General features: G+C 49.9%; 1 protein-coding gene across 2 annotated transcripts in view; it reads right to left on the minus strand.

Annotated features, from left to right (window-relative positions):
- Positions 1-14,148, minus strand: part of CARM1 (coactivator associated arginine methyltransferase 1) — a 48,224-nt gene that overhangs the window by 6,187 nt on the left and 27,889 nt on the right. For both annotated transcript variants that reach the window (XM_054717430.1, XM_054717429.1), the window contains exons 2-8: positions 10,303-10,428; positions 8,681-8,787; positions 7,629-7,733; positions 4,227-4,337; positions 2,893-3,070; positions 738-828; positions 481-562 (exon numbers count right to left, since the gene is read on the minus strand). In XM_054717430.1, the coding sequence (XP_054573405.1) occupies positions 481-562; positions 738-828; positions 2,893-3,070; positions 4,227-4,337; positions 7,629-7,733; positions 8,681-8,787; positions 10,303-10,428 (800 nt within the window). The remainder of the gene's footprint in view (positions 1-480; positions 563-737; positions 829-2,892; positions 3,071-4,226; positions 4,338-7,628; positions 7,734-8,680; positions 8,788-10,302; positions 10,429-14,148) is intronic.

Genomic DNA, 14,148 nt, shown 5'->3' on the forward strand with positions numbered 1-14,148 from the left:
AAAAAGGTATATATATACACATTTGTATATGTACATTTAGGTGTAAAACTTCTCAAAAGATACACATGATATATTGTTTTCCTATTGGAAGGAGAACTGTGTGTCCGGGGACAGGAGCAGGGAGGATTTTCACTTTTATACTTTCTTGATTTGTGTACCCTGGATCTATATAATCAGTTTAAAAATCTCAATAATTAAAACCAATCAAATAAAATCAGTTCACCAAGGATCAATTCATCTAATAAGAGTTCACATGTACTGCATGCTTACTGTGTGCTAGGTGCTCTAAATGCATTGCCACTTTATTCCCAACACATCTGTAAGAGAACTCTGTTCGGGGCAGAAGGGAGAGCTCAGAGAGGAAGTGGTGTCCCTAGGGCTGCAGCCTGCACAAGGCCTGACAGGACCCGCCCCCTCCGACCCCCAGAGGAGTGCCATGCCCAGTGCTAACTGTGATAGCACCTTGGGTGCTCCACTCACCACTACAGGCTGCCGGAAATACTCATCCACAGCGGCACCTCGGAGGGCTGACAGGTCCACTCCATGGAAGGATGGCTGGTACCTGCAGAAAGCCCCCAACCCCCACAGTAAGGTCACCAGCAGCAGAGAGGCAGGTGGGTAGCCTGTCTTCTCTCCCAGCTGGCCCTTGTCCAGCCCAAGTCTTCCAGGTCCTACTGAGAATAAGGAAAAAAGAGGCAGGGCCATCCCTGAGAAGGCAGGACACGCAGGGCACTCACCAGAAGTTGGCCTTAGTGAACTGCTCCATGTAGAGCTGTTCATCCGTGAAGGGCGCGAGGTGGACATCACCAATGGTAGGGAACATGTTTCCTGGGAGGCACGGAGGGTGCTGGCGTCATGGTGGGACATTCTGCAGGGCCTGGCAGAGCCTCCAAAGGGCCCCAGGACCTCCAACCCTGGGCCTTCCCAGCCTCTCATTCATTCATCCATTCATTCATGCATCGGTATAATACAGAGGTACTGGGCACCTACTGTGCCAGAGGCCAATGAGCACCTGACATGCACTGTCTCTCCAAACCTAGAAAGCCAGCCAGGGAGAAAGGAGGGCCTGTCCTTATGTCACATTACTAGGGCTGGGAGACAGGAAGGAATCCGCCAGAGCCTCAGGATAAGCAAGTGATGCCTGGGGCCTGCTCCATAAGCCATGCAGTGTTGCTTAGGCGCTGTCATCCATGGACATGCAGCCAGGGAAAGCAAAGAAAAGTTCTCTGGACAAAGCAAGGATAAACCCCAGGCTATGGCGTAGGAACCTCAGCTGAGGCCAGAGGCTGGGTGGAGGGTCAGCTGAATCCCCACAGCTGAGTCTGCCCAGGCTCTGGCAGACATGGTGGGCCTTTTAGCCATCCTGGTCTGGCACATGACTTGAAATGGGAGGGGCTACAGGGTCCTCCATCTGTGTGACTCAAGGAACAGATGAGTCAGGGCCAGTGGCTCCTCAGTGAGTCTAGGGCCGAGTCACCTGGCCTCCAGGTGTGGGCCTCCCTCTTTTCCTACTGGGGGTTGAGGGGAGTCAAGGCACTAGCAGGATTCAGGCTGGGGTAGGGGAGGGGAGATGGTCTGCTTTGGCTAAGAGACCACTTGCTGGGCTGCCTGCGCAGGAGTGTGCTAGTCAATTGGAGCATCATGGGAAAGTGCCCCAGTCCTAAAGGCACCTAAATGTGTACAGCTGGGAAGAGGCTTCCTTTCAATCCCCCCAAAGAGCTTCCTGAGATGGAACGAAGACACACTCATGTAGGCAGGGCAATGGGGGACATCACTGGCTCCAGGCCTCACTCTGAGAAGGCTGTGTGAGCAATGGGGCAGGATGTTCAGCTGCCCACCAGAGCCTGACTCCTGTCCGTCCTTATGTCCCATAAGGAGGAGTCCACTCTGTGGACCCGCCAGCCCCAGCAGGCTTGGCTACCTAAAGGCAGAATGGGAGGAGAGTGGGTCCAGACACCCCCCTAGGGAAGCCTAGCTTCCCACTCACAGCTGGGACACAGGACATCGTTGTGAAAAATGGTAGTCACCTCCCACCTCCAGAAGCGAAGCCCAAGGCAGGTCCCTGCAGCCTGGATCCAGGAAGGCCAGAGAACCAAATAGGTGCTTCCCCACAGACCAACCCACCTGCCCACCATGGGGCCCCCAGTCCGCTGGCTTCCCACACCTGTCCTGGCCAGGTCCTCCCGTGCCACATGTACATACGCATACACACAATCCCTGCTTGTACAGAAATACCCAGTCACACAACCTGAATCAAGAAATGGACACATCAGCAGATGTTTAAGGCCAAGCACAGATCCCCCCTCCAGAGCTGGGCACAAATCCACGGGGATACAGATGGGTAGGTGTAAACAGTGACCCAATGACCTAGGAGCATGGACAAGCAGGCACAGTGCCACAAACAAGAGGCCACTGATGGGCATGCTAGACAGCTAGTTCCCCTGCAACACACTGACCCTTGCCCCATCTCCCTGGCTGAAGGCAAAGTTACCAGGTGAGGAATGAAGACGATAGGTCAGCTCCTCTGTGCCCACCACAGAACACCTTCCACACCTGCCACATTCCCAGCAGACACTATCCCCAAGACACCAGGGCATGAGATGGCAGGCACCCCGGAGGCACTCAGGGGACCTGAGGGGAGCCCTTCAGTACCCTGGCCAGGCGGGCTGTGTGGCCTTGTCTGGGGCAAGATGGGCATAGGGAACAGGGAAGGGGAGAAAGGTGGAAGGGAGGCACGAGACCCCAGATGCCCTTAGTACCGCAGGCCATCAAAACAGGCCAGCAGAGAGCTGAACCACAACTGTGCCCACTGAGTAGCAGCCAGGGGCGCCCCAAAGGGGCCCCGGTGGGTGCGCCCCTGGTGCCAGGCCCCGTGCCAGCAGGGACACTCACCACCAGGCCTCAGGTACTTCTTGGCGTGGAGGTAGCTCTCGAGCATGCGCTCATTGAAGAGCATGTAGCCCATGGGCTCCGAGACAATGATATCCACCTGCTCAGGGAGCGAGACCTCTTCTACCTTCCCGGGGATGACCACGATGCGGTCGGTGAGGTTGTTACTCTTCACCAAGACCTGTGGGTGGGTGGGCCAGAGGGGTCACGGGGGTCCCTGCACCCACTCATCCACCACGCATCCTCAGGGGAGGGGAGGCTTCTGTCCCCATGTGGCCACCCAATTCCCTCTGCCTCCTTCACCGGCACACTAACCAGAGCCATGATTAGTCACAGCCTCAGTCCTCCCTCAGGGCCTTACCGGACCCCTCATGTCACCATCAATCCTGAGAGGGCAACTGCTAATGGGAGTTAAGATGGGAACGATAGGCTCTGCTACAGCCACCAAAGCTAAACTGGGATATACTCTCCACCCCAGCGATCCCTGTGCTAGAAATTTGTCCTATGAACATAATTGCACACAGAAGAGGTGACACATGTATGAGGAGGCATTCAGTATAGCGTACGTTTGTGCTGCAACGATGGAAAAACAGCCTAAGTGATGATGATAATCTGTGTCTAACACAGTGGTCCGTCCGGGCAAAGGGATGTGTGGTCATTAGAAATGTAAGGAAGCTCTTCATATGACGACACAGTAGCAGACAAACTGTTAAGGGAATAGAGCAGGTGCTACCATCTGTATAAGACCTCGGCAGGCGAAGAAGGGTCCATGTTGCTGATGGAGCCACCCAATAGCTCTGCAGAACTTGCATATGTGTCCCTCTCCCCCTGATGAGGAGGCTGGGAGCAAGGAATGGGGAAGGGAGCAATGTCAATGTTTACCCTTTTGTGGCTTTTAGGTTGTGAACCTTGTGAATGAAGGTTTCAGTGCAAAAAAAGGAAGAAAATGACAGCTTAAACTAATGAAATGAAACCCTGTTGTTACCCACATTTCACAGATGTGGGAAGTGGGGTTCAGAGAGGCAGGCACTGGCCAGGTCCGAGATCTCACCCCGGCCTGTGTGACTGCACAGTCCCCTGAAGCACAAGGCCACCAAGCCTCTGAAGACCCCAAATCACCCCTGAACCTGAACCCAGTAGTTGACTACCAGTCATGGAGGGGACACCACCTCAGCTCAGGCTTTTGGATAAAAGACCAAAGAGAAATGATGTCCCCACAATCCCCTAAATCCAGGGGTCAGGTATCCTGGGGGCTCCCAGCAGGGCCAGCTTCCCAGGTTAGAGCAGGCATATAGCTGAAGGACGAGGACAGGCAGGGCTTCCAGTGGGCCACTGACCTCGGCGTGCTGGGCCATGGTGCTGGCCTCCACCGCGTAGATCTTCCTTGCTCCAGCTTGGGCGGCAAAAAATGACAGGATTCCAGAGCCACAGCCAACATCAAGAACAATCTGAGGAAGGATGGAGCAGAGAGAACGAGACACTGTGAGTGATCATATCATCAGGCTCTGGCTCCCTGCAAACTCATGCAGCTGAGAGCCCTGCAGCCTGCCTCCCCTTGGCATGGGCCAGCTGCCCATAGGTTGGTTTCTGAGCCACCTAGAGCACATGGGAGCCCACAGTTCTGGATCTGAAGATGGTAGAACAGGATTTCTGAAGACAGCTAGGGTGGTAAAACCATCACGTGCTCTCAGACCTGATTCAAGAAGAACTGATGGGGTTGTGAACTATCTGTGTAGCATGGTGGACACCTGGCTGTCACAAGTGAGCCTGCAGTTTCTCAGAATGAGTGCTCACTAGATAAAGGACACCTCTGCGCCCTGCAGCATGACCACTGAGGCCCACACGGCACCCTCTCAAGGGCTGCTGGTTCCCATGCCTTCAGCTTTTGGAAGAGTACAGGCTAGCGTGTGGTAGATGATCCCTCATATCAGATTTGTCTGACTGCTTCCACGTCAGCAGAATCAGGATAAAAGTTCCTGATAATGACATGTACACTGAGTGGCCAGATTATGATGATCTCTGAATGCATAATAATCTGGCCACTCAGTGTGTATGTATATGTGTGTGTGTGTGTGTGTGTGTGTGTATGTGTGTGTACATATCTTACCTTATAATAGACAAATATGCAAATTGACCGCACCTGGGGGGTCGGCTCGCTCCTGCGATCAGGTCGCAGGGACCCGGCTGGGGTGCAGCGGAGCCCAAGGCCCGGAGAGCCGCCCGGGGCTTTCCGGGCCTTGGGCGCCAGCCGGGTGCCTGCTCTGATCACAGGAGCGAGCTGACCTGGGGGGTCGGCTCACTCCTGAGATGGGGTAGCAGGGACGCTGGGTGCAGCCGAGCCCAAGGCCACCGCCCAGGGCCAAGCCGGGACCCTGAAAGAAGGTAGAAGGCGGTGGCCACAGCCAAGGCCTGGGTCCCCAGTGCCGGCAGAAAACTGGTGCAGGCAGCCAGGTGAATGAAGGTCTATTGCACGAATCTTCGTGCAAATGGGCTACTAGTATGTGTGTGTGTGTATGTGTGTGTGTGTGTGTGTGTGTGTGTGTGTATATATATATATATATATATATATATATATTTATATATTTATATATAGAGGCCCAGTGCATGAATTTGTGCATGGGTGGGGTCCGGTCAGCCTGGCCAGGGGGAGGAGACATGGGCAGTTGGCCGGCCTGCCTGCTGGTCAAACTCCTGGTCGAGGGGACAATTTGCATATTGTCTTTTATTATATAGGATATACACTGAGTGGTCAGATTATTATGCGTTCAGAGATCATAATAATCTGGCCACTCAGTGTATGTGATTTCTAAAGCAGAGCTGCTCTGGGTACAGTGGCAGGCACAGAGTGAGCACCCAGAGGGGCACTGTGATAGTCGGGTGGGAGGGTATTGGGTGCCTCTCAAAGCTCTGGAAGAACCAGGAAATGGATTGGCATCCTAGGAGAGCTGGAACGGACATTGCTGAAGGAGAGTGCACTTCCTGGGCCTTAAATACTGCTCCAGCAGCTAGGAGGAAGCTGGGGACCCCAGGATGACTCTGACAGGCATGCTGCTGTGTCCAGGACACCTTCCTGGGATACAAGGGTCAGGCCCTAGGGCTGAGGGGATTCTCAGCAATGCTGGGGTGGGGTGGTGGTGGCATGACCAAGACAATGGAAAAGGCAGATCTATGTGGATCATGTTGAGAGCCCACAAAGATAAATCGAGAAAAACACAAGCTCTCATTTGGATCAAAATGGTGGAGAAGGGAATAAACTTTCACTTCTGAACATAGATACTCTGTACTGTTCTCTTTTTTTAATCATGAGCATAGAGCACATCCTCAACATCATTTCATTCAATGTCGTTCATTATAACATTGATAAGGTGGCATACAAACCTAAGTCTTGCTGATAACAATTAGCCTAGGGCCGTGGTCAGCAAACTACGACTTTCGAGCCACATGTGGCTCTTTGGCCCCTTGAGTGTGGCTCTTCCACAAAATACCACAGCCTGGGCGAGTCTATTTTGAATAAGTGGCATTAGAAGAAGTTTAAGTTTAAAAAATTTAGCTCTCAAAAGAAATTTCAATCGTTGTGCTGTGGATATTTGGCCTTGTTGACTAATGAGTTTGCCGACCACTGGCATAGGGTACACTGGTTTCCTTATATGTCATTTCATTTAAAATCACAGAACCTATTGATGACAAAAAGTGAGGACTCATTGTATACTGCTACTTGGTAATATTAAAAAGATCTTAAAAGAAATTAGGGCCCTGGCTGGGGTTGCTCAATGGTGAGAGTGTTACCCTGCGGACTGAAGAGTTACGGGTTCCATTCCTGGTCAATCCACTGAGGCAGGTATGTGTTGCAGGTTTGTTCTCTGGCCCTGGTCAAGGTGCTTGAGGGAGGCAACCAATCAATGTGTCTCTCTCCCTCTCTCTCTCTCCCCCTCCCACTCTCTCTCTAAAAAAAAAAAAAAAATCAATGGAAAAATCATCGGGGTGAGGATTAACGAAAAAATAAAAATTAGAAGATACTGCATAATTTATTTTTAATTTTTATTTTTAACATATATTTTTATTGATTTCAGAGAGGAAGAGAGGAGAGAGAGATAGAAACATCAATGATGAGAGAGAATCATCGATCAGCTGCCTCCTGCACGCCCCCCACTGGGGATCACAACCCCGGCATGTTCCCTTGGCCAGAATTGAAGCCGGGACCCTTCAGTCCACAGGTCGATGCTCTATCCACTGAGCCAAACCAGCTAGGGCATATACTGCATAATTTAAATTTTTTTTTAAAAATTGGGAACTAGGTAAGTCACACTACATCCATATGACTTGATAATACGTTCCAAGACTTACTGTTAGGTGGGGGAAAAGAATTTTGCAGGAAAAGTATGTAGTAAAATACAATCCTATTTGTGTGTGTGTGTGTGTGTGTGTGTGTGTGTGTGTGTGTGTGTGTGTGTAAAAGATTAAGTAACTCTGAAATATATATGCTGGTACATAATGGGGAAAATTGGGGCAATGGTTGTTTTAGAAGGAAATGACAGAAGTCTTTCATGTCTATATTATACATGCTGGGTTGAGTTTTTACAAAAAGTAGATTTTGCTTTTGTAATCCAAAAAAATTTAAGATAAAATCCGCAAGCAAAAAAAAACAAGAAAAGAGAGGCAACTGCCATAGTGAGACGGGCACTGAGCCTGACAGAAGGGGTGTGAAGGAGAAGAAGAGAGGCAGAGCAGGTCCTGCTTACCTTGTCCTTGAAGTCCGTGTGGTTCTGCAGTATCGCACGCTGGTAGGTGCCTGTCCGCACGTAGTCCTGCATCATGTTCTGCTGCTGGGACAGGTAGCCATAAAACTGGAACAGAGACACGCCAATGGCACAGGGCACGTGACGGCACAAATGGCCAAGTCCCTGGCAGGCCCAAGACAGAAGAAGGGCCACCTTGGGCACAAACCTCCAGCAGGAGGCTGTACCCTCTCGGCTGGCCCCAACCTCTCTTGCAGCTGCTGGCTACTTCAGGAGAGGGAGCGAGAGCCAGAGGCAGCCCCGAGGACAGACATCTCCACGTCACGTGGCCAAAGGACACAGCTTGATGCCATCAGGATCAGGAATCCACCAGCAGAACTCAAGATTTACCACAGGCAGAGTTCTGGGATTAGTGACCCATCTTAGAGAACTCAAAGAAGCAGAGTAGATCAAACAGAACCCTAGGACTCAAGAGCGCCAGGCGGGTGAGGTGCTGCGGGGTCTCTCGGTAAGACAACAGGCGATCGGGAGGCAGCGTGGCACCTGGGCAGGGGCACAGGCTTTGGCATCAGGCAGGCCTGGCTTCCCATCTTGGCTCTGTTGCATAATAGCTGTGAGACTTGGAGCAAGTCACTTAACCTCTCTGAGCCTCAGTTTTCTCATCTGTAAAATGGGGACAATAATAGTACTTACCTCTTAGAGTTGTTGGGAGGGCACAAGCACTTCCATACGTGTGAAAGCGCTTGGACCAGTGCCTGGCATGCCCTACATGGTTGATATATTCTATCTATGCTTTCATTATTCAAAACACCTGCAGACCTAAACTTCATCTGCTTTTGAGTCCTTCCAACAACAACCCTCCTAGACAAGCCCTGGCATCTCCGTTTCACAGATGAGGAAACTGAGGCCCAGCAAGTGGAGGAAACCTGCCCAAGGTTACACAGCTACTAAGGGGCAGAGCCAGGACGTGAACCCAAGTGGGCCTGCCCTGTGCTGCGCAGCCTCCCGGGGGCCATCAGGTGACAGTGGCCTGCCCGGGGACCACATGTACCCACCTGAAAATACTGCACGGCGGAGGACTCTTCCGTCCGCTCGCTGAACACTGACCGTTCCAGGGTATGGCCCCGGCAGGACTTCAGGATGTTGTAGAAGGAACAGAAATCTGGAAGGGGGAAGCTAGGTCACGCATGACAGTGTTGGGGATGTGAAGGTTCATATGAGCCAGTGGACCTCTGTCTACCTGCACACCCTGACTTTCCTGCACTGAGCACGTGTGACTTGGTGATTTCTTTTTTTAAAAGGCAATGATGAAACTTAAGGGAAAGAAGGGTAGCCAAGCCCACCACTTGGTGGCTGACACAAGGCAACTGTCTCGTACTCTGGGTTGAGTGTGCTCCACGTGACTGGCAGCAGTGGGTCCAGCACTGGCTCACCAAAGGACAGTGTGGCTGGAGCCTTTGCAGGGCACAAGCCTGCCAAGCCGGGTGACAGATTTCTGGGATTCACCCAGCAAGTCCACCCAGTGGTACACAGCGTCTGTGAATGGCAGTGGACATAGGAACGCCACCTCAATATCCCACAATAGGGGACTGATGGACCTTAGTGGACATAGCAGCACGTCAGAGAGCCAATCACCATGGGTCTGCAGGACTGGATGTTATACAGCCTTCAAAATTAGCTACATTTGGGGTGTGGGATGGGAATGGGGGGATGAGGACAAATATGTGATACCTTAATCAATAAAGAAATTTAAACAAAACAACAACAAAAAATTAACTACATTTATTAATATAGAATGATGACCACTAACTTGTATCAAGTAAAAAAAGGTAGAACAAAATCAGAGATAGAAAGGAAGAGGAAAAATGCCAGCTACTGGGGGGTGAGAATGTGGAGTTAGTGTGTAGTGCACAAGGGTGAGAAGCCCGAGGCTGGTCTGGACCATGGGAAGTCCGCTCCCTGGGGCAGAGCCAAGGGAGAGGGCTCCTGAGAGCTGGCGGTGGCCGTGGGCAGGTGGCCTCTCCAACTTGAGCTCTCCTGCACAGCCTCTGCCGCCCACCTGACTCACTGATTTCTGCTCTGCAGTGACCAGGCCCTATTGCTGGACCTTTAAGCAGTCTCTCACCCTAGGCATCCTACCACCTCCACTGCTGCCCACCCCCGACCCCAAGCCACCACAAGCCTTCCTCAGCAACCTCACCTGTCTGCTTGTGTCCTCTCAGACAGGTCTGCTTAGAACCTTCCAATGACCTCTCTCTGAGCTCAGAACAGAGCCTCTGCCTGCCTCAGGACTTTGTCTCCACCCGCTCCTTTGCTGTTGGTAGTGCCAGGCCTCAGACCCCACCCAACAGGCTACTCCTAGAGGCCTGGGGTGCAACCCAGCCAGGGGGTTAGAATAGGCCTCTCGGAGGAGAGGACATATGAGCCAAGCCCAGAAGGACCTAAAGGAGCCAGTAAGGAAGAGTCTGGTGCATAGCATTCTAGAAACCAAGATGTGCTGACTGGGGACAGATCTCTACATGGGAATATGATTTTGAACAACAGTGGAACCTTTGCTGGGACAGATGGACGGGCCATAATTTAACTAGGCTCCAGGCCCCCACCAGCCACAGCCCAGAGCCTAAGACCTTTTGGCTTTGGGTGTTCTGTGTGCCACTGGGACAGAAGGGTCACGTACCATTGGGTGTAGCAAACTGGATGAGGACGCTGTTGCAGCCCAGGGTGATGATGAAAGACTGCTTGCCCACGCGGCTGCACTCCGTCTCACGGGACACCGAGCACTTGAATACACATATATCTTCATCTATGAGGAGAAGCAGGTGTGAGCCGGCAGGCCCCAGAGCCAGTGAGCAAGGCTCCCTGTCAATTACCTTAGAGTCTTGTCCTCACCACCCTCTGGCTTCCCTTGTTTCCAATTCTTCCAGGATGTCACAAATCCCTCCCTGAAAGTGCTGCCATGTGCCCAGCCCATGCTGAGGACAAGGTGATGGCTGATCAGGCAGTAGGGACGCAGGGACACAGCCTGTCCAGAGAGAGAGGACTGCTGTTCACAGGGCAACCAAGGGCTGAGATGGGGGGGTGCCGGGAGCTGTAGGAGCAGATATTTCAAGTAGATTCCTTCATAGAGCACATTCACACAGTGGACACTTAGGTAGAAAGACAGCGACAAAAGAGCAACGTTGGCAGGGTCAGAGGGTCCCAAGACCCTGGGGGGTGCCCATGCCCAGCCGAGGGAGTCGGCATTCATTTGTGCCACACAACGGGGGTTAGGGGTGTTGGCCTTCAGAGTTGAGTGGGGCTGGGATGGAGGTAAAGAAAGAATTCTTGGTAGCACCTCTACTTCCTTCAGCTGAACTCTCTCCTCCTTGCAATTATGCAGCATAGTGATTATGAGTGTTGCCACTGGAGCTGGACAGCCTGGGTTCATGTCCCACCTATGATGCTTAGTGTGGCACACAAGCAGGTCACTTAGCCCCTCTAAACCTTGGTTTGCTCATTTGTCAAATGGGGGTAATGGTGGGACAGGCATAGGATCCCGTGCATAACAGAAAGCACTGCATCCACATGCCCAACATTATTACCACGACTAGTCATCCATTCAACAGACACACACAAGTGTGTCCACTTCAGCTCACAAGTGAAACGGCATCACAGGAACAAGACAAATCCATATAACACTGTGGTCCTGATATAATACAGCAGGACGGGCAAGGCATCTGTCATGCATTCTTAGCAAAAATTTTAACCTAGTTCCATTTCGAGGGGACAATAAACAGTGCCAGATCACAAGGCAGTCTGCAAAAAAGCCTGCCTGGTCTCAAAATGACCAATGTCAGGAAACACCAAAATTGCTGGGAACTATTCCAGAAGGAGAGAGACTAAAGACATGTGACCATCAAATGCCAAGTATGATCCTTGACTGGAACTAAGGAAACATTTTTCAGGAGCTATAAAGGACAACTGGGGAAACAGAAGTGTGAACTATAGATGTGATTATTTTAAATGATGTGGATGTGATGATAGCAATGTGGTTCTGTAGATGCCCTTATTCTTAGAAGACAAACATGGGCCCTAGCCAGTTTGACTCAGTGGATAGAGCATCGCTTGTGGACAGGAGGATCCTGGGTTTGATTCTGGTCAAGGGCACATGCCCGGATTGGAGGCTCGATCCCCAATAGGCAGCCTGCAGGAGGCAGCCAATCAATAATTCGATCTCATCATTGATGTTTCTCTCTCTCTCTCCCTTCCTTTCTGAAATCAATAAAACTATATATTTTAAAAAAGAGAGATAAACCTGGGAGAACTTAAAGTGGATTCTTGTGATGTCTACAACTTGCTTTGGAGTGACTCATCAAATCAACAACAAAGTATCTGTAACAGAGAAGCACAAGTAAAATGTGGCAAAATGTCCCCCATCACCCAGAATCACCAGAACAGCCTTGAAAAAGAACTAAGTTGGAAGACTCACACGTCCTGATTTCAAAACTTACTATAAAGGTACAGTAATCAAAACAGACTAGTCCTGGGAGAGATCAACCAAAGGACTTGTATGCATGCATATAAGCCTAACCAATGGACACCGACAACAGGGGGGTGAGGGCATGAGTGGAGGGGTTGGGGAGGTAATGGGGGGATAAGGACACATATGTAATACCTTAATCAATAAAGAAATTTTAAAAAAAAAACCTGAATAGTCCTGGCAAAAGGACAGACATATAAATCAATGGAATAGAATTAGAGCCCAGAAATGAACCCTTATGTTCACAGTCAATTTGATTTTTAACAAGATTGCCAAGAACATTCAGTGGGGAGAAAATAGTCTCGTCAATGAATGGTGCTGGGATAACTGGATCTCCACATGCAAAAGAATGAAGTTGAAGCCCTACCTCATACCATCCCCAAAATCTAACTCAAGTGTATTAATAACCTAAATATAAGAGTGAAAACTATAAAACTTCTAAAAGAAAACACTGGAGTAAATCTTCATAATTTGGCAAAGAATTTGGTAAAAGATTTTGAGAGGTGGCACCAAAAACAAGAGCATCAAAAGAAAAACTACATAAATTGGACTTTGTCAAAATGGAAAGCTTTTTTTTGTTGTTGTTAATCCTCACTCGAGGATATTTTTCCCATTGATTTTTTTGGGAGAGTGGAGGGAGGGAAGAAGCAGGAGCAGGGCCTCTCCCCACCCCCAGACCCCCGCAGCCGGCGGGGAGATGCTCTAACCACTGAGCACACCAGTCAGGGCTAAAAAGACCTCTTAACAACAAAAAGATAACCCGATTAAAAAATGTGCCAAGGGCCAGGCCAGAGTGGCTCAGTTGGATTCCCGGTCAGAGCACATGCCTGGATTGCCAGTTTAGCATATATGAAAGGCAACCAATCGATGTTTCTTTCTCATATTGATGTTTCTCTCCCTCTCTCTCTAAGCATGGCCTCAGTTGAGGATTTAAAAAAAAGAAAAGAAAAATGAAGTGTGCAAAGGACTTGAAGAGACAGGTTTCTCCAAAGAAGACATACAAATGGCCAACAAGCCAATAAAACGACATTAGTCATCAGGAAATGCAAATCAAAACCACTATGAGCCCTGGCGGTGTGGCCCAATTGGTTGAAGCATCCTCCTGTACAACAAAAGGTTTCGGGTTCGATTCCTAGTCAGGGCACATACCCAGGTTGTGGGTGGATCCCTGGTCAGTGTGCGTATGGGAGGCAGCCAACTGATGTTTCTTACATCACAGTTTCTCTCTCTCTCTCTCTCTCTCTCTATCTCTCTCTCTCTCTCTTCTCTCTCTCTCTCTCTCTCTCCCCCTTTCCCTTCTTCTCTCTAAAATCAATAAAAAACAGTTCTAGCCAGTTTGGCTCAGTGAATAGAGAGTCAGCCTGTGGACCAAAGGGTCCCAGGTTTGATCCCGGTCAAGGGCACATACCTTGGTTGCAGGCTGCTGAGGCCCTGGTCCTAGTCAGAGGCAACCAATCGATGTGTTTCTCTCACATCAATGTTTCTCTCTGTCTTTCCCTCTCTCTTCCACTCTCCCTAAAAATCAATGGAAAAATATCCTCGGGTGAGGATTAACAAAAATAAATAACAAAATCAATCAACAAAATTTTTTAAAAATATATATATTTATTGATTTCAGAGAGAAAAGGAGAGGGAGAGAGAGATAGAAACATCAATGATGAGAGAGAATCATTGCTCAACTGCCTCCTGCATGCCCTACTGGGGATCAAACAACCTGGGCATTTGCCCTTAACCAGAATTGAACCTGAGACCCTTCACTCTTCAGGCCTACGCTCTATCCACTGAACCAAACCACCTAGGGTAACAATAACAAAAATTTTAAGAACACCATGAGACACCATTTCACACCCACTAGGATGGCTATAATGTTAAAAAAAAAAAAATAAAAAAGAGTGGGGGTGAAAATAAGTATTGGCAAGAATATGGAGAAATTGGAACCCTAACAACTTGCTTGGCAGCAATAGAAAATGGTGGAAAACAGTTCAGTGATTCCTCAAAAAGTTA

The sequence above is a fragment of the Eptesicus fuscus genome, chromosome 6, assembly GCF_027574615.1.
Source record: "Eptesicus fuscus isolate TK198812 chromosome 6, DD_ASM_mEF_20220401, whole genome shotgun sequence".
NCBI classification, from domain to species: Eukaryota; Metazoa; Chordata; class Mammalia; order Chiroptera; family Vespertilionidae; genus Eptesicus; species Eptesicus fuscus.